General features: G+C 52.5%; 2 protein-coding genes across 5 annotated transcripts in view; one reads left to right on the top strand and one right to left on the bottom strand.

Moving 5' to 3' along the window:
• The first annotated feature begins 347 nt into the window (after positions 1-347).
• Positions 348-13,672, top strand: PREB (prolactin regulatory element binding). 3 transcript variants are annotated; one of them, XM_073557761.1, is made up of 10 exons: positions 348-502; positions 1,989-2,141; positions 2,228-2,414; positions 4,424-4,644; positions 8,728-8,808; positions 8,898-9,022; positions 10,683-10,856; positions 11,050-11,122; positions 12,532-12,691; positions 13,051-13,672. In XM_073557761.1, the coding sequence occupies exons 2-10, from the start codon at positions 2,004-2,006 to the stop codon at positions 13,143-13,145; spliced, it is 1,254 nt and encodes a 417-aa protein (XP_073413862.1). In that variant the 5' UTR covers positions 348-502; positions 1,989-2,003; the 3' UTR covers positions 13,146-13,672. The 3 variants fall into 3 exon arrangements, with proteins under 3 accessions (XP_073413862.1, XP_073413863.1, XP_073413864.1); XM_073557762.1 differs by having other exon boundaries at positions 370-507; XM_073557763.1 differs by lacking the exon at positions 348-502 and adding an exon at positions 1,285-1,294.
• Positions 12,523-18,624, bottom strand: part of ABHD1 (abhydrolase domain containing 1) — a 23,568-nt gene continuing 17,466 nt past the window's right edge. For both annotated transcript variants that reach the window (XM_073557764.1, XM_073557765.1), the window contains exons 8-10: positions 18,180-18,228; positions 17,482-17,647; positions 12,523-15,530 (exon numbers count right to left, since the gene is read on the bottom strand). In XM_073557764.1, the coding sequence (XP_073413865.1) occupies positions 15,331-15,530; positions 17,482-17,647; positions 18,180-18,228 (415 nt within the window). In that variant the 3' untranslated portion in view covers positions 12,523-15,330. The remainder of the gene's footprint in view (positions 15,531-17,481; positions 17,648-18,179; positions 18,229-18,624) is intronic.

Below are 18,624 nucleotides of genomic sequence, written 5' to 3'. Positions count from 1 at the left end.
GGTCCTCAAAGCCCACCAATGGGTCATGTTTTCAGGATTTCCTTAGTATTGCCCAGGTGATAATTGAATCACCTGTACAATACGAGGGAAATCCTGAAAACATGACCTGTTGGGGAACCGTGCTCTAGAGTATCTGTGACCTCACAATCAGCCAGTCTAGCGTCGCCATGTTTCCGTAGATCCCCCTCTCGCCCTGCTGTGTTGGGCTCCGGTAAGATGGCGCCGCAGTGCAGACCTTTTCAGTCTATTGTAGCTGACGTGTCAGTGGAATTTTTTTGTGGGCGTGGCTTGTTATATCCGCTTAGTAGCTGTCTGGAGATTTGACGTCTTATACGCATGCGCATCTTTCATTATTTTCTTTGTACTGAGCATGCGCTGTAGGTTCGCCGCGTAGCTTGCGCATGCGCAGTGCTTAAGTCAGTAGTCAGAAGCTGTTGTTCCGTGGATTGATGAGCGTGAAATGTAACCGGAGCTGTGAGAAGGAGCGGGACGTGGAGGGGCGGTGAGGTCCGGCGCTGTTACCGGTGGGGGGGCGGTGAGGTCCGGCGCTGTTACCGAGGGGGCGGTGAGGTCCGGCGGTGTTACCGGTGGGGGGGCGGTGAGGTCCGGCGCTGTTACCGGTCGGGGGGGCGGTGAGGTCCGGCGCTGTTACCGGTGCAGTGGCGGTGAGGTCCGACGCTGTTACCGAGGGGGCGGTGAGGTCCGGCGCTGTTACCGAGGGGGCGGTGAGGTCCGACGCTGTTACCGAGGGGGCGGTGAGGTCCGGCGCTGTTACCCGTGGGGCTGTGAGGTCCCGCGCTGTTACCGAGGGGGCGGTGAGGTCCGGCGCTGTTACCGGTGGGGGGGCGGTGAGGTCCGGCGCTGTTACCGGTGGGGGGGCGGTGAGGTCCGGCGCTGTTACCGAGGGGGCGGTGAGGTCCGGCGCTGTTACCCGTGGGGCTGTGAGGTCCCGCGCTGTTACCGAGGGGGCGGTGAGGTCCGGCGCTGTTACCGGTGGGGGGGCGGTGAGGTCCCGCGCTGTTACCGAGGGGGCGGTGAGGTCCGGCGCTGTTACCGGTGGGGGGGCGGTGAGGTCCGGCGCTGTTACCGGTGGGGGGGCGGTGAGGTCCGGCGCTGTTACCCGTGGGGCTGTGAGGTCCGGCGCTGTTACCGGTGGGGGGGCGGTGAGGTCCGGCGCTGTTACCGAGGGGGCGGTGAGGTCCGGCGCTGTTACCGAGGGGGCGGTGAGGTCCGGCGCTGTTACCGGTGGAGGGGCGGTGAGGTCCGGCGCTGTTACCGGTGGAGGGGCGGTGAGGTCCGGCGCTGTTACCGGTGGAGTGGCGGTGAGGTCCGGCGCTGTTACCGGTGGGGCGGTGAGGTCCGGCGCTGTTACCGGTGGGGCGGTGAGGTCCGGCGCTGTTACCGGTGGGGCGGTGAGGTCCGGCGCTGTTACCGGTGGGGCGGTGAGGTCCGGCGCTGTTACCGGTGGGGCGGTGAGGTCCAGCGCTGTTACCGGTGGGGCGGTGAGGTCCGGCGCTGTTACCGAGGGGGCGGTGAGGTCCGGCGCTGTTACCGAGGGGGCGGTGAGGTCCGGCGCTGTTACCGAGGGGGCGGTGAGGTCCGGCGCTGTTACCGAGGGGGCGGTGAGGTCCGGCGCTGTTACCGAGGGGGCGGTGAGGTCCGGCGCTGTTACCGAGGGGGCGGTGAGGTCCGGCGCTGTTACCGAGGGGGCGGTGAGGTCCGGCGCTGTTACCGAGGGGAGGGCGTGAGGTCCGGCGCTGTTACCGAGGGGGCTGTAAAGGCCGGTGCTGTTACTGTAGGGGGGGGATACTGAGGGAGCGGGCTGGTGCTCATAGGTGGGGGGGCAGTGGTTCCTGGTCGGCCCTCTCATCGTGGCGTGTGGTTGGCGCCGTCGGCCCTCCCGTGGCGTCTTGATTATTGTTCCCAATATGTCATCATCGCTGTCTGCCATCTTGGCACCGCTCACCTCGCAGTCTTGTGTTTTGCAGGCGGAGGTCTCTTTGATGATGGGGAGACGCCGGCACCCCGATCTGTACTGTGCGCCCTTCCCCCTCTATACTGTGCGCTTCCACCGAGACACAGGGACGGTAGTGACCGGCGGTGGGGGCGGAGCCTCTAAGACTGGCATCAAGAATGCTCTGGTAAGTGTCAGCCCTGCCTCTGATACTCCGCCCCTAACACGAGGAAGCTCCGCCCCTCTGTACTGACTTCACTGCTTTCCTCCCAGCACTTCCTGCGCCTGGAGCGAATCTCCAGCCACCTCTGCGCCTCCCTGCTCCACGCCCACGACACCGACACCAGGGCCACTATGAACCTGGCAATCACCGGAGACACTCTTGCAGCAGGACAGGACGCATCCTGCCACATCATCCGATACCAGCAGCGGGAGAAGACCGGGCGCAACCACGAGACAGGTGACTGTTACCGGAAGACCGAGCGTCCACCCCTCAGGACTGACCCCTGGAGAGCGAGCGTCCACCCCTCAGGACCGACCCCCCCGGAGAGCGAGCGTCCACCCCTCAGGACTGACACCCCCCCCGGAGAGCGAACGTCCACCCCTCAGGACTGACACCCCCCCCGGAGAGCGAACGTCCACCCCTCAGGACTGATGCCCCCTGGAGAGCGAGCGTCCACCCCTCAGGACTAACCCACCTGAGGATCGGGTGTCCACCCCTCTCAGGACTGAAACCCCCCCCCCCCCCCCCCCCCCCCGGAGAGCGCGTCCACCCCTCAGGACTGATGCCCCCTAGAGAGCGAGCTTGTCCCCAGACACTGATCCCCCTGGAGAGCGAGCGTCCACCCCTCAGGACCGACCCCCCCCCGGAGAGCGAGCGTCCACCCCTCAGGACTGACACCCCCCCCCCCGGAGAGCGAGCGTCCACCCCTCAGGACTGACACCCCCCCCCGGAGAGCGAACGTCCACCCCTCAGGACTGATGCCCCCTGGAGAGCGAGCGTCCACCCCTCAGGACTAACCCACCTGAGGATCGGGTGTCCACCCCTCTCAGGACTGAAACCCCCCCCCCCCCCCCCCCCCCGGAGAGCGCGTCCACCCCTCAGGACTGATGCCCCCTAGAGAGCGAGCTTGTCCCCAGACACTGATCCCCCTGGAGAGTGAGCGTCCACCCCTTAGGACTAACCCCCTGGAGAGCGAGTGTGTCCCCTGGGACTGACCCTCTGGAGAGTGAGCGTCCACCCCTTAGGACTGACCCCCTGGAGAGCGAGCGTGTCCCCTGGAGATCGAGCGTCCACCCCTTAGGACTGACCCCCTGGAGAGTGAGCGTGTCCCCTGGGACTGACCCTTTGGAGAGCGAGCGTCCACCCCTTCAGGACTGACCCCCTGGAGAGCGAGCGTCCACCCCTTCAGGACTGACCCCCCTGGAGAGCGAACGTCCACCCCTTCAGGACTGACCCCCCTGGAGAGCGAACGTCCACCCCTTCGGGACTGACCCCCCTGTAGAGCGAGCGTCCACCCCTTCGGGACTGACCCCCCTGTAGAGCGAACGTCCACCCCTTCGGGACTGACCCCCCCTGTAGAGCGAACGTCCACCCCCCTTCGGGACTGACCCCCCCCCTGTAGAGCGAACGTCCACCCCCCTTCGGGACTGACCCCCCCCTGTAGAGCGAACGTCCACCCCCCTTCGGGACTGACCCCCCCCCTGTAGAGCGAACGTCCACCCCCCTTCGGGACTGACCCCCCCCCTGTAGAGCGAACGTCCACCCCACTTCGGGACTGACCCCCCCCTGTAGAGCGAACGTCCACCCCCCCTCGGGACTGACCCCCCTGTAGAGCGAACGTCCACCCCCCCTCGGGACTGACCCCCCTGTAGAGCGAACGTCCACCCCCCCTCGGGACTGACCCCCCTGTAGAGCGAACGTCCACCCCCCCTCGGGACTGACCCCCCTGTAGAGCGAACGTCCACCCCCCCTCGGGACTGACCCCCCTGTAGAGCGAACGTCCACCCCCCCTCGGGACTGACCCCCCTGTAGAGCGAACGTCCACCCCCCCTCGGGACTGACCCCCCTGTAGAGCGAACGTCCACCCCCCCTCGGGACTGACCCCCCTGTAGAGCGAACGTCCACCCCCCCTCGGGACTGACCCCCCTGTAGAGCGAACGTCCACCCCCCCTCGGGACTGACCCCCCTGTAGAGCGAACGTCCACCCCCCCTCGGGACTGACCCCCCTGTAGAGCGAACGTCCACCCCCCCTCGGGACTGACCCCCCTGTAGAGCGAACGTCCACCCCCCCTCGGGACTGACCCCCCTTGTAGAGCGATGCCTCCTCCCTTGGACTATTCCTGAGCACTGTTTCACACTCGCTCTCCAGACCTCGTCCTACCCACAGACACTTGCGTCCAGTAGCCATTCCGCGCGGTGCTGATGGTGCCGATAATAGTTTGGTTTAATGTGTTCTCCGGTCTCAGGGATCGATGATCGGGGATCAAGGAAGAGGAAACCTTCGAAGAGTCACTCGGAGGCCTCAGGGGGTGGCATAAAAAATGAAACTCCTGAGATCTCGCTGCACCCTGTGACGGTGGTACAGACCGACTTCAGTCCTGACACTCTACAGAAGGCGGTGTGCTTTAATGTGGACTCTACCAAGCTGCTGACGGGGGGAGCCGACGGGTTTGTGCGTGTGTGGGAGGTAGGTACTCTATCCTGGAGGGGGGGTGGCATGTGAATAGTGAAGGTTCAGTAGTAGATAATGCAGGTGGAGTGGTACTCGGTGAGTGATCTGCAGGCTGAACTTAATGGCGCACACCCAGAGAGTCCTCAAAGTCTAGAAGATGCATGACCGCAACACAAGGGAAAATGCCTCCACCTCCGGGTCATAGAATCATAGAATCGTAGAGTTGGAAGGGACCTCCTGGGCCATCTGGTCCAACCCCCTGCTCAAAGCAGGATTCGCTAAATCATCCCAGTCAGATGTCTCTCCAGCCTCTGTTTGAAGACTTCCATTGAAGGAGAACTCACCACTTCTCGTGGGAGCCTGTTCCACTCATTGATCACTCTAACTGTCAGAAAGTTTTTTCTAATATCTAATCTGTGTCTCCTCCCATTCAGTTTCATCCCATTGCTTCTAGTCTTTCCTTGTGCAAATGAGAATAAAGTTGATCCTTCTACAATGTGACAGCCCTTTAGATATTTGTAGACAGCTATTAAGTCTCCTCTCAGTCTTCTCTTTTGCAAACTAAACATTCCCAAATCCTGCAACCTTTCCTCATAAGACAGGGTTTGCAGACCGGTCACCATTCTGGTCGCTCTTTTGTGAACTTGCTCCAGTTTGTTGATGTCTTTTTTTTAAAATGTGGTGCCCAAAATTGGACACAATATTCCAGATGAGGTCTGACCAAAGAGGAGTAGAGGGAAATAATGACTTCACGTGATCTAGACTGTATGCTTCTGTTAATACATCCTAGAATTGCATTTGCCTTTTTTGCTGCTGCATCACACTGTTGACTCATATTCAGTCTGTGATCTATTAGTATACCCAAGTCTTTTTCACATGTGCTGTCACTTAGCCCTATTCCTCCCATTCTGTATATGCTTTTTTCATTTTTATTGCCCAGATGTAGTACTTTGCATTTCTCCCTGTTAAAAACCATTCTGTTAGTTGCTGCCCACTTCTCCAGTTTATTTAAATCTTTTTGAATCCTCTCTCTCTCTCTTCTCTAGTATTAGCTATCCCTCCTAGCTTTGTGTCATCAGCAAATTTAATCAGTTTACCCTCAATTCCTTCATCTAAATCGTTGATAAAGATGTTGAACAATACAGGGCCCAGGACAGAGCCCTGTGGTACCCCACTTGAGACATTCTTCCAACTGGATGTGCAGCCATTTACGACCACTCTTTGGGTCCGATCACTAAGCCAGTTATGAATCCACCTAACAGTTGCCTTGTCCATTCCATACTTAGTCATTTTTTCAATAAGGATTGTATGAGATACTTTGTCAAATGCTTTGCTGAAGTCAAGATATACTATATCTACAGCATTTCCTTGATCCACCCAATCAGTGATACCGTCATAGAAGGAAATTAAATTAGTCTGACATGACTTATTAGTTACAAACCCATGCTGACTCTGTTTAATCACTTCATTCTTATCCAGGTATTGACATACATGTTGTTTAATAATTTGTTCAAAGATCTTTCCTGGTATAGAAGTCAGACTCACCGGCCTATAGTTGCCTGGGTCCACCTTCTTCCCCTTTTTGAAGATAGGAACAACATTTGCTCTTCTCCAGTCTTCTGGCACTTCTCCTGTTCTCCAAGAATTTTCAAAGATTATGGAGAGGGGTTCAAAAATTTCTTCTGCTATCTCCTTCAGTACTCTGGGGTGTAATTCATCTGGACCTGGAGACTTGAATTCATTTAGGTTAGCTAAGTGTTTCCTCACTATCTTTCTGTTTATAGATATCCTGGATTCTTCTATTCCCTTAATAGGACAGTGAATAACAGTTGATGTTACATTTCCTTTCTGAGAGAAAACAGATGCAAAATAGGAATTTAAAAGTTCAGCCTTCTCAACATCCTGTCTTACCATTTCATCATTTTCATCCTGTAAAAATCCTATAGCATCTTTGACTTTTCTTTTACTTTTGACATATCCCCAAAATCCTTTATTATTGCTTTTGACATCTCTTGCAAGTCTCAATTCATTTGCAGCTTTAGATAATCTGATTTGTGCCCTGCAGGTTCTGCAGACAGCATTATATTCTTCTTTAGATATGCCTCCCTCTTTCCATTTTATAAACATTTTTTTCTTCCTTTTTAGCATGTGCTTAAGTTCTGTGTTCATCCATCCTGGTTTCCTTAAATGCTTCCTATTCTTCCCTCTTTTAGGAATTGTTAACAATTGTGCTTGGAAAATTTCATTTTTCAAGATTTCCCATCCTTCCTGGACATTTTTGTCTTTAAGGATATCCAGCCATTGGATCCGTCCAATTCTCTTTCTGAATCCTTTAAAATCTGCCTTTCTGAAATCTAACCTTGACGTCTGAGTCTTCACAGGTCTTCCGCCTCTAGTTATCCAAAATTCTAAAATAGCATGGTCGCTACCTCCTAGGGTCCCAGCCACTTTTACCTCCTCAACCATTTCCTCCCTGTTTATAAGGATTAGATCCAAGGTAGCAGTTCCCCTTGTTTTCTCCTTTACCTTTTGGAAGATAAAGTTGTCAGCAAGAGAGGATAAGAATTTCCTTGACCTGTTAGTTTTGCCTGAGAGAGATTCCCAACGAGGTCCGCAAGCCGCTGAGCTCCACCACATGGGTCATACACTGCTCCTCCACCGTCTGTCTGGTCATGAGGCTGCAGAGTGGGTTCATACACTTCTCCACCCCAGAGTCATGAGGCTGCAGAGTAGGTTCATACACCTCTCCTCCACCCCTGAGTCATGGGCCTGCAGAGTAGGTTCATACACCTCTCCTCCACCCCTGAGTCATGGGCCTGCAGAGTAGGTTCATACACCTCTCCTCCACCCCTGAGTCATGGGCCTGCAGAGTAGGTTCATACACCTCTCCTCCACCCCTGAGTCATGGGCCTGCAGAGTAGGTTCATACACCTCTCCTCCACCCCTGAGTCATGGGCCTGCAGAGTAGGTTCATACACCTCTCCTCCACCCCTGAGTCATGGGCCTGCAGAGTAGGTTCATACACCTCTCCTCCACCCCTGAGTCATGGGCCTGCAGAGTAGGTTCATACACCTCTCCTCCACCCCTGAGTCATGGGCCTGCAGAGTAGGTTCATACACCTCTCCTCCACCCCTGAGTCATGGGCCTGCAGAGTAGGTTCATACACCTCTCCTCCACCCCTGAGTCATGGGCCTGCAGAGTAGGTTCATACACCTCTCCTCCACCCCTGAGTCATGGGCCTGCAGAGTAGGTTCATACACCTCTCCTCCACCCCTGAGTCATGGGCCTGCAGAGTAGGTTCATACACCTCTCCTCCACCCCTGAGTCATGGGCCTGCAGAGTAGGTTCATACACCTCTCCTCCACCCCTGAGTCATGGGCCTGCAGAGTAGGTTCATACACCTCTCCTCCACCCCTGAGTCATGGGCCTGCAGAGTAGGTTCATACACCTCTCCTCCACCCCTGAGTCATGGGCCTGCAGAGTAGGTTCATACACCTCTCCTCCACCCCTGAGTCATGGGCCTGCAGAGTAGGTTCATACACCTCTCCTCCACCCCTGAGTCATGGGCCTGCAGAGTAGGTTCATACACCTCTCCTCCACCCCTGAGTCATGGGCCTGCAGAGTAGGTTCATACACCTCTCCTCCACCCCTGAGTCATGGGCCTGCAGAGTAGGTTCATACACCTCTCCTCCACCCCTGAGTCATGGGCCTGCAGTGTAGGTTCATACACTGCTCCTCCACCCCGGGGCATGGGCCTGCAGAGTGGGCTCATACACTGCTCCTCCACCCCCGGGGCATGGGCCTGCAGAGTGGGTTCATACACTGCTCCTCCACCCCCGGGGCATGGGCCTGCTGACTAGGCACTCCATCTGTACAGTCCCACAAGCTGCTGTGCTCTACCACATGGGTCATACACTCTCTCCACCCCCTGGGGCATGGACCTGCAGAGTGAACTCATACACTACTCCTCCACCCTGGCTGTGATGTCACCAAGCGGATGCTGGCCGTGATGTCATCCGCCATTTATTGGAGGTTCCTGGCAGGGGGCGGGGCTCTACCTCTATTTTATTTATCCTCTTGGATATTTTCTTCTTTTAGTTTCCAGGAATGAAAAAACTGTATGATTTCAAAGCGCATGAAGGAGAAATTGAGGAAATCACTGTCAGCCCTGATAATAAGGTGACCTGGGGGGAGGTAATGGGGTCACAGTGTGAATTTGGGTTGGCCGTAACTTGAGTCTTATGGATACATAACCGTCAACTTTACAGGTGGTGACTGTCGGCCAGGATTTCCGCTGCTGTGTCTGGGAGTCTGACCAACTTTTGTCTGAGCTCAGCTGGAATGAAAATCTGCCCAATATCCCTGATAAAATGTATAAATACCGTGCCTGCAGGTGAGAAGAGGCAGCGGGATATGGGGGGAGGGCAGGGATCAGGGTGGAGTCAGTATATGAGGCGGTGGGTTATGGTTGGCATGGTCATCTTCAGAGTGGAGTCAGTATATGAGGCGGTGGGTTATGGTTGGCATGGTCATCTTCAGAGTGGAGTCAGTATATGAGGCGGTGGGTTATGGTTGGCATGGTCATCTTCAGAGTGGAGTCAGTATATGAGGCGGTGGGTTATGGTTGGCATGGTCATCTTCAGAGTGGAGTCAGTATATCAGGCGGTGGGTTATGGTTGGCATGGTCATCTTCAGAGTGGAGTCAGTATATGAGGCGGTGGGTTATGGTTGGCATGGTCATCTTCAGAGTGGAGTCAGTATATGAGGCGGTGGGTTATGGTTGGCATGGTCATCTTCAGAGTGGAGTCAGTATATGAGGCAGTGGGTTATGGTTGGCATGGTCATCTTCAGGGTGGAGTCGTCAGTATATGAGGCGGTGGGTTATGGTTGGCATGGTCATCTTCAGGTTGGAGTCAGTATGTGAGGCGGTGGGTTATGGTTGACATGGTCATCTTCAGGGTGGAGTCAGTATATGAGGCGGTGGGTTATGGTTGGCATGGTCATCTTCAGGGTGGAGTCAGTATATGAGGCGGTGGGTTATGGTTGGCATGGTCATCTTCAGAGTGGAGTCAGTATATGAGGCGGTGGGTTATGGTTGGCATGGTCATCTTCAGAGTGGAGTCAGTATATGAGGCGGTGGGTTATGGTTGGCATGGTCATCTTCAGAGTGGAGTCAGTATATGAGGCGGTGGGTTATGGTTGGCATGGGCATCTTCAGGGTGGAGTCGTCAGTATATGAGGCGGTGGGTTATGGTTGGCATGGTCATCTTCAGGGTGGAGTCGTCAGTATGTGAGGCGGTGGGTTATGGTTGGCATGGTCATCTTCAGGGTGGAGTCAGTATGTGAGGCGGTAGGTTATGGTTGGCATGGTCATCTTCAGGGTGGAGTCAGTATATGAGGCGGTAGGTTATGGTTGGCATGGTCATCTTCAGGGTGGAGTCAGTATGTGAGGCGGTAGGTTATGGTTGGCATGGTCATCTTCAGGGTGGAGTCAGTATATGTGTAGAGATGAGCGAACCTGAACTTAAAACTTAGGCATTTGTACAGGACAGTTAGTGTCCGGTGCTAAACGCCAAATACAGACTTCTCCCAGAAATCTGTTGCAATGTTTGGCGTTCTGGGGGAAGTCTGGAGAGAGAATTTTCCAGCCAAAAGTTTGGGACCCCATTACAGTTCTGATACCCGAACTTCCACGGGTCCATTCATTCCTATATATAAGGGTGTTGTTTGGTATGGTCTTCTTCTTTAAGGTGTAATCAGGATATGAGGAGGTGGGTTGTAGCTGGGATGGTCCTCTTCAGGATAGAGTCTATATAAGTTGGTGTGTTGTTGTTGGGGGTGGTCTTCTTCAGTGAGAATCAGGATATGAGGGGGTAGGTTGTGCTTTGGATGTTTCTCCTCAGGGTGGAGTCAGTATATGAAGGGGTAGATTGTGGTTTGGGATGGTCTTCTTCATTGGGGAGTCAGTCTATAAGGAGGTGGGTTGTGTTTGGGGATGGAGTTTTGTCTTCTGGGTGGAGAAAGTATACTGAGGAGAGGTTATACATCTCCAGGTTTGGGAAAGTCCTGGATCAGAAGAAAAGTCTCCGTCTCTACACAGTGCAGATCCCTCATAAAAGAGAACGCCGCCCTCCACCGTGTTACATCACCAAATGGGATGGACAGAGCTTCCTGCCACTTCTCACCGAGCCGTGCGGTAATGAGGTCATCTCCTGCCTGGCAGTAAGGTAAGACCGCTGCCTACTCGGAGTCCACAGCTCGTATTCTTGTTATTGATAACCCCTTCCACTCTGAGGGTCTTATAGGTGGGTTTTTTGTTTTTTTTGCCTATCCCCACCACGTCTTCCCGCTAATGACTTGTCCCTCACGGATCTCTTCTGTTCCATGTTTTGATAATTCCATGTTACTTGGTTGTTACAGTGATTGCGGAACGTTCCTGGGTCTGGGCTCCGTCACCGGCTCTGTCGCCATCTACATTTCTTTTTCTCTTCAGGTTTGTATGTTACAGTAGGTGAAAAGATGTTGATGGCTTTTGTAATAGTTTATGGTGGCATCGTGAGGCACTAGTGCATGTGAGCCCATATCTCAGATTGGGCTATAAATTATGGAAGTGCCTATTGGGAGGGGATCAGGAGCAGATCGAGTAGGACTGTGTGCGTGCTGTATATAGTCAGAGGTTTCCATTACTTATGATTGTGCCACCCACAGAAGGGGCAAATTACAGAGTAATACTGTAGACATCGGTCATCGTGATTTAAGATGGGGCTGAGCTCAATGGAAAGCTGGTTATTTCCAGCAATAAAGTGCAGTTTGGGGTGTATTTATGTGGTAGGGAACTGATAATGCGTTGTCCTATCTGAACTCTGGTTAAGCATCGATTCATTTTATCCCTTTATTCTCCTCAAATCCCTCTCTTTCCTTTCCCTCCACCACTCCCTATTCTTCCTCCCTTTCTTCTTCCACGATCCTCTCTTCCGCCTTTACCCCCTCCGCGCCCCTCTCTTCCGCCTTTACCCCCTCCGCGCCCCTCTCTTCCGCCTTTACCCCCTCCGCGCCCCTCTCTTCCTCCTTTACCCCCTCCGCGCCCCTCTCTTCCGCCTTTACCCCCTCCGCGCCCCTCTCTTCCGCCTTTACCCCCTCCGCGCTCCTCTCTTCCGCCTTTACCCCCTCCGCGCTCCTCTCTTCCGCCTTTACCCCCTCCGCGCCCCTCTCTTCCGCCTTTACCCCCTCCGTGCCCCTCTCTTCCGCCTTTACCCCCTCCGCGCCCCTCTCTTCCGCCTTTACCCCCTCCGCGCCCCTCTCTTCCTCCTTTACCCCCTCCGCGCCCTTCTCTTCTTCCTTTACCCTCTCTTCCGCCTTTACCCCCTTCGCGCCCTTCTCTTCTTCCTTTACCCTCTCTTCCGCCTTTACCCCCTTCGCGCTCCTCTCTTCTTCCTTTACCCTCTCTTCCGCCTTTACCCCCTTCGCGCTCCTCTCGTCTTCCTTTACCCTCTCTTCCGCCTTTACCCCCTTCGCGCTCCTCTCTTCCGCCTTTACACCCCCTCCGCGCTCCTCTCTTCCGCCTTTACCCCCTCCGCGCTCCTCTCTTCCGCCTTTACCCCCTCCGCGCCCCTCTCTTCCGCCTTTACCCCCTCCGCGCCCCTCTCTTCCGCCTTTACCCCCTCCGCGCCCCTCTCTTCCGCCTTTACCCCCTCCGCGCCCTTCTCTTCTTCCTTTACCCTCTCTTCCGCCTTTACCCCCTTCGCGCCCTTCTCTTCTTCCTTTACCCTCTCTTCCGCCTTTACACCCCCTCCGCGCTCCTCTCTTCCGCCTTTACCTCCTTTGCGCTCCTCTCTTTCGCCTCTATTACCCCTCTTCTCCCTTTTTGTCATCTTACTCATCCTGTGCGGTCTCTCTGTACAGAAGCTGTACTATGTCCAGGAAGCGCACGGCATTGTGGTCACTGACGTGGCCTTTTTCCCAGACACAATGCAAGGACAGCTTCTACGTGGTGACAATGAAGTAGCCATGCTGAGCGTGGCGGTGGACAGTCGCTGTAAACTACACGTGGTACCCAACAGACGTAGGTGTTCTCGTCTCAGTGAAGACACATGCACGTTTTTTTCAGGATGGATGGGAGGTTGTGGGGGTCAGCATGGGGTAATAATAGTGATTGTGTATGAGTCAATGCTGCCAACATGTGGTGATACTTCAGCGCCCTTGCTTTGGTGGTGACAACCCCTGGGTCATTACCTGTAGTTACAACCCTGCAACCACCATGTGGGGGATGGGCAGTGGAGAATGGTGGTCTTAAAGAATAGTGGTCTATGATCACAGAGCCTACTTATCTAAAGGCAAAGGATGGAAGGAAGGGGTGAGCCCTTGAAGCATGTGTATAGTTAGTGGTGCCTTTGCTGACGTCTCCTGCGATTTCCCTTTCAGGAACCTTCCCTGTGTGGCTGCTGTTCCTCCTTTGTGCATTGCTGGTCGTCTGCACCATCATTCTGCTCCAATACACATTTCCAGAATTCTTCTAGAAGTGTTCTCTGAGTGGAGATCCTATGACCGTCCAGGACATGACCTGGAGCCGGGGTGCATAGAGGAATGGGAGCTTCCCATGGTGGTTACAGTGTGGAGATGTCTCGCTGGCCGCTCATGTATCCGCACGTAACTTGCCTCCTGACGATGAGCAGCTGCAATCAGAAGGACCGAAGTTCTTGTCGTCTTCTCCACATTCCACGATTTATTTCTAGTCTTTGAGCTAATGATGAAACGTGACAGTTGATTATGAAGGGTCGACCTTTTATCTGGCTAGTTATGGACCATTGTGTAGTAATGTCGCCTCTGTGATACAGCTTCCTGTTGACCGATGAGCTCTGGTCCTTGGTGGTTGAGTTCCCTTCTGTAGAGGGTGAAATTCCCCACCATGACTCGCATAAGTTGCACAGACCCCACTTAGCTGCCATCCATACAGTGTTTCCATGTTGGAGACCACCCTGCATGTGCAGAGACTGCTGCTGGAGGCTGAGCCCGAGATTCATTAATAAAGGGGGATTTTACACTCGTTCAGTCTTGCATGTTCTTGGGGTCTTTAGCTTTATGGTCTTACCGTAATATTCACAGAGAAGATTTGTATGAAGGTTTACTACTAGAGTAAAGGCTACCACATGGACGTGATGAGGGTGCACAGCACTGGTAGTGTACGTATAGGTTTCAGTAGAAGAAGGTGGCGCGGAGACCAGGACTAAAAATTAAGAGTTATTCTCATTTTTTAAAGTTTAATATTCACAATCTACGTCCTCGATCTCCAGATCGCCGTGACCTCAGATCCAGGCCGGGACCGGACGTCCACATTTCCTCAGTTACTTTCATGTTGTTTGGTAAATGACCGGGACTGAGAGAAGTGAAGATCGCTGACCTGAGGGTTTGGTGTTGGCTCATGCAGGGGAGCCTCGTCTTCTGAGGCCCAGTATTCCCAGGGATGTGACTGGTTTTATATCAGCAATGCCCATTAACCAATGACTGCCGGTTCCAGAGCATCTGCATGGTGACAGGTTTACATTATTTAGCCTCAGTCAATGCACCCAGCAGTGGTCACGCTTCACGAAGGTCACATTCAGTCACAGTGACCGACAACATATCCAAACCTGGATGTTTTAGGTTACAGATTGAGTCTCGTGTGACTTTGCCACCATAGGCCATAATTTAGGTTTTGTGTGACTTTATGGACCTGTCGTGTGATTGTGTTCTTAAACCTCAATTACATCTCTAACATAATCATGTGACCGCCAAGTCTTCCTTACAAAACAGCGGTGGAACATGAGCTGGTGCATGGTGGCCACCGGGTTATGGAGTCGTTGGTGTTTAGACCCTGGATGGAGGGAGCAAGATACATCCTGAATATGTAGAGGAGGACATTCTGCTCAGGTTCAGGCACATTAAATAATGGGACAACCACTTCACTGCAACACAATGATCAAGTGAACGCAAAGACATGAACTATCCTTCAATGACTTCAACCCAACTGATTGAGAAGACAGAAAGCCACAAACAATGAGTTGGAGGGAAGCCAACCGCTTCTTATGGAAGGAAATCCCACATCCAAACAGAATTTTTCTGGCTGTCAGAGTCTGAGGTGGTAATGTAAGATTTCTGCTGTCCCATTATATTAGCACAAAGTCTGCACCTCGTTCCCATCTGATGGCTGTTACACCTTGTGTGGTGTAAAGAGGCAAAAAAATAAACTATTACTGTCCTACAACGGTAGCAATGTGTCGAGGTAAGATGGTGGAACCATTACCATGTGTGAGGACTATACAAGATGGGGTGTAGCCACGCGGTGAGTAGTCACATGGATATGCTCTGCTGACTAATGAGGTAGCGCTGGTGACCTGGGTAGATTCATTAGGTTAATACCTCTGTATATTCAGTCCATGAATGGATCCCACTACATGGAGAAGATAGATTATAGTCAATTCCTGTTGGATCTGTTCCTGGTAAATAATGAGGGGACTGTGGTATTTGTGGGACGAGAACAATTATGTAGCTGGTGACAGAATCCTTGTGTTCTGAACGGTTCCCTTCCCTGACAACTCTAAAGGCTCCTCCTGTACCCGCAGCTAATGGGAATCTGTCATAGCAAGTCTGGGTCTGAGGCTTAGTGGTTGGTGCTGGACGATGCTTTTATATTTACTGAGGTATTAGAAGAGTTCATGTTTGCGATTAGTTTTTGAGTCCATTCCCGGTAATGTTCCTGAGCTCTTCATGATGCAACAGTGTGGCACCCAAAACCTGTGAAAAAACACGATTCATGTATCGCTGGTGATGAGGAAAGGAACCTTCTAGGAAGCCAATGTGGCCACCGTGATTCAGAACCAGCAGAGCCACGTAAGGATGGGAGGAGGCTTCATCCATGGGGAGCGCTATCACAAGAGAAAAGAGATTGGAGAAATGAGTACAGTATATCAAGCCGCACCCCGATCTCAAGAGGACCAGATTTATACACTGATCTAGGATTTAGAAAAAGATCTAAAGAGGCCCTCACTATACAATCTTCTCCAAACTCTGGACCCAGACCTAAAGAGGCCCTGATTGTACACTCTGCTCCAGGAGCCAGACCAAGATCTAAAGAGGCCCTCTGTATAAAATCTCCATACTCATGACCCAAACCTAAAGATGCCCTGATTATACACTTTGCTCCATTAGCCAGACCAAGGTTTAAGGAGGCCCTTCCTATACAATCTTCTCCAAACTCTGGACCCAAACCTAAAGGCCCTGATTGTACACTCTGCTCCAGGAGCCAGACCAAGATCTAAAGAGGCCCTCCGTATAAAATCTTCTCCATACTCAGGACCCAGACCTAAAGCTGCCCTGATTATACACTCTGCTCCATTAGCCAGACCATGGTTTAAGGAGGCCCTTCCTATACAATCTTCTCCAAACTCTGGACCCAGACCTAAAGATGCCCTGATTATACACTCTGCTCCAGGAACCAGACCAAGGTCTAAGAAGTAGAGATGAGCAAATGTTTGGTTTTTGTCCCCGAATCTGATTTTGACATATTCGCCCCATATTTGAGCACTGTTTGTGCCGAATGTGTGTTTAATGATCGGTTCCGAACATATTCGGTAATTTTTACCCCCATTGACTCTAACGTTCAGCTGTGTTCTACGAATATTGCAAAAATAATATTCGATGCCGATCATATTCGGGACCGAATCCGAACAAATTCGCTCGTCTCCACTAAGGAGGCCCTTCCTATACAATCCAAACTGACCACAGACCTAAAGATGCCCTGATATACTCTGCTCCAGGAGCCAGACTAAGATCTAAAGAGGTCCTCACTATACAATCTTCTCCATACTCTGGACACAGATCTAGAGACCCTCTCTGTACAGTTTTCTCCAGGGTCCAGATCTAAAGAGACATTACAAGCAGCAGCAGGATATTAAAAATAATATGAAGGACCCTTCCCGTGTGTTCTGGGGTCTCTTTTGTCTTTGCTGTACAAGCACATTTTTGGGATGAGATTAAGAAAAGCTAGGCTAGAGTCTTGGCTGCGTCTAGAAGCAGAGCCGATTGTCCATCACATTTTAGATAAATCTTATCAGTAATGATTTGGAGATTAGATTGTTAAAGGGAATCTGTCACCTACTTTTGGCGAGCAATTTAAATGAGATCGGTCCGATGGGCGGTGTTTCCGCCCTTTGCCGCCTCCCCATCCTTGGCCGCCGTCCGCAGTTTTTTTTATGAATAGCTGTAGGTGTCCGACGTTTTTCGTGCGTGCGCTAAGCATTCATGGCTCGCGCATGTGCAGTATGCTTTGCCCAACTGCGGGCAAAGCCGAAAAGCCTGACTGCGCATGTGCCGGTTAACTAAGCCCCGGAAGTATTTTGCTGTGTTCTGGGGCCTAGTTTACCGGCACATGCGCAGTCAGGCTTTGCCCGCAGTTGGGCAAAGCATACTGTGTGTGCGCAAGCAAAGAATGCTTAGCGCATGTGCGAAAAATGGCAGACACCTACACCTATTCATGAAAAAACTGCGGACGGCGGCCAAGGATGGGGAGGCGGCAAAGATCGGAAACACCACCCATCGGACCGACCTCATTTAAATTGCCTGCCAAAAGTAGGTGTCAGATTCCCTTTAAAGGCTGACTTTTCTGCAATAACTTGTATATAGTTAACCATCCGTGGTCCTAGGATGCGTGGGTCTGTCGGTGAGTGGCACGGTTTCTCATGGGATTGACCATGTCTTTCACACCCAAAATACTGACTCATAACAGGTCTTAAATGTGAGTGTTGAAGGGGTATTAGATCATGGGCTCAATGATGGGAGTGATCGATCCGTTGCATCTTGGTTCACTTTAGGACTCACCTTCACTCGGAGAGAAGGGGTCATCAGCAGCGTTGAGGCACAGCACGGGCGTCTTGATCTTCTGCAGCTTGTCGTGAGGGCTGGCATTGCGGTAATACTCATCACATGAGCCGTAACCAAACACGACAGATGTGTAACGCTCATCAAACTCCCGGATGGAGCGAGACTGAAACAAAACCAGGAGATCAATGATGTAGCGAAGATCATTGTGTGTAGGACTCTGCTCTGGGATGTGGCTCCTTAGCAGGACATCTCTCTACTTTTTCTCACACCTGATTCCTTTACAGTCCATATTTCATGCATTTACAATACTGTCTATGGGCACAACCTGCTCTGAGAGCCCAGATTATATACATGACTCTACAGTTTTTCTTATATTTTCAATTATTTTGTAATTTTTGCAAAAATATATGTATAAACTGTTGTGAGTTGAGCCAGGCTGAATCTGTGCAGGTACCATCTATTAGTGAAGGATACAAGGATCACCTAAGGCCCCGTTCTCACATCTCCACTGTGGACCTCGAAGAGCAGCATTTACCACTGTGGATATTGTGAAAAAGAAGCTGGGGAGCCGCATTGCAAATCCGCACGGTGGGAGCTGAGCCGAAATCTAAGGAAATCATACCTTAACAACAGGTGTGTATTATTGACCAGATAGTGGTAAGATACCCAGAACATTCTGACGTGAGGCTTCTCACCTGTAAGATATGGTCCACATCAAGGACTTTTCCAATAATGTCACGGAACCTAGAAAAGAAAAGACGCTGAGAGAGGGGGGAAGGGAAGAAGAAAGGCCAATGGCAGAGGACATGATGGAGATGGTGAGAGGTAGGGAAAAAGAGAGGCCAGGTGCTGATGACCCGATCAGAAAAGGGAAGAAGAGACCAGGGGATCCGGACGCTGAGAGTTGGGGAAATGTAATAAGACCAAAGACATGATGAAGAAAATGACTGAGAGGTGGGAAAAGGGAAGAAGAGATGCCAGGGGCCCAAGGACACGTTGGAGAGATGGGGAATGGGATGAAGAGAGGCCAATGGCCGCGGACATGATAGAGACACAGAGATGAAGAAAAGAGGCCTGGGGCCAAGAACACAATGGAGACAGAGGTGATTAAAGGGAAAAAGAAGAGCCAGGGGCCAAATA

The sequence above is a fragment of the Dendrobates tinctorius genome, unplaced genomic scaffold (assembly GCF_039654945.1).
Source record: "Dendrobates tinctorius isolate UK_male_01 unplaced genomic scaffold, ASM3965494v1 ptg000251l, whole genome shotgun sequence".
NCBI classification, from domain to species: domain Eukaryota; kingdom Metazoa; phylum Chordata; class Amphibia; order Anura; family Dendrobatidae; genus Dendrobates; species Dendrobates tinctorius.
Note: the sequence above shows the minus strand (reverse complement) of the source record. Positions and strands in the feature narration are given on the sequence as shown.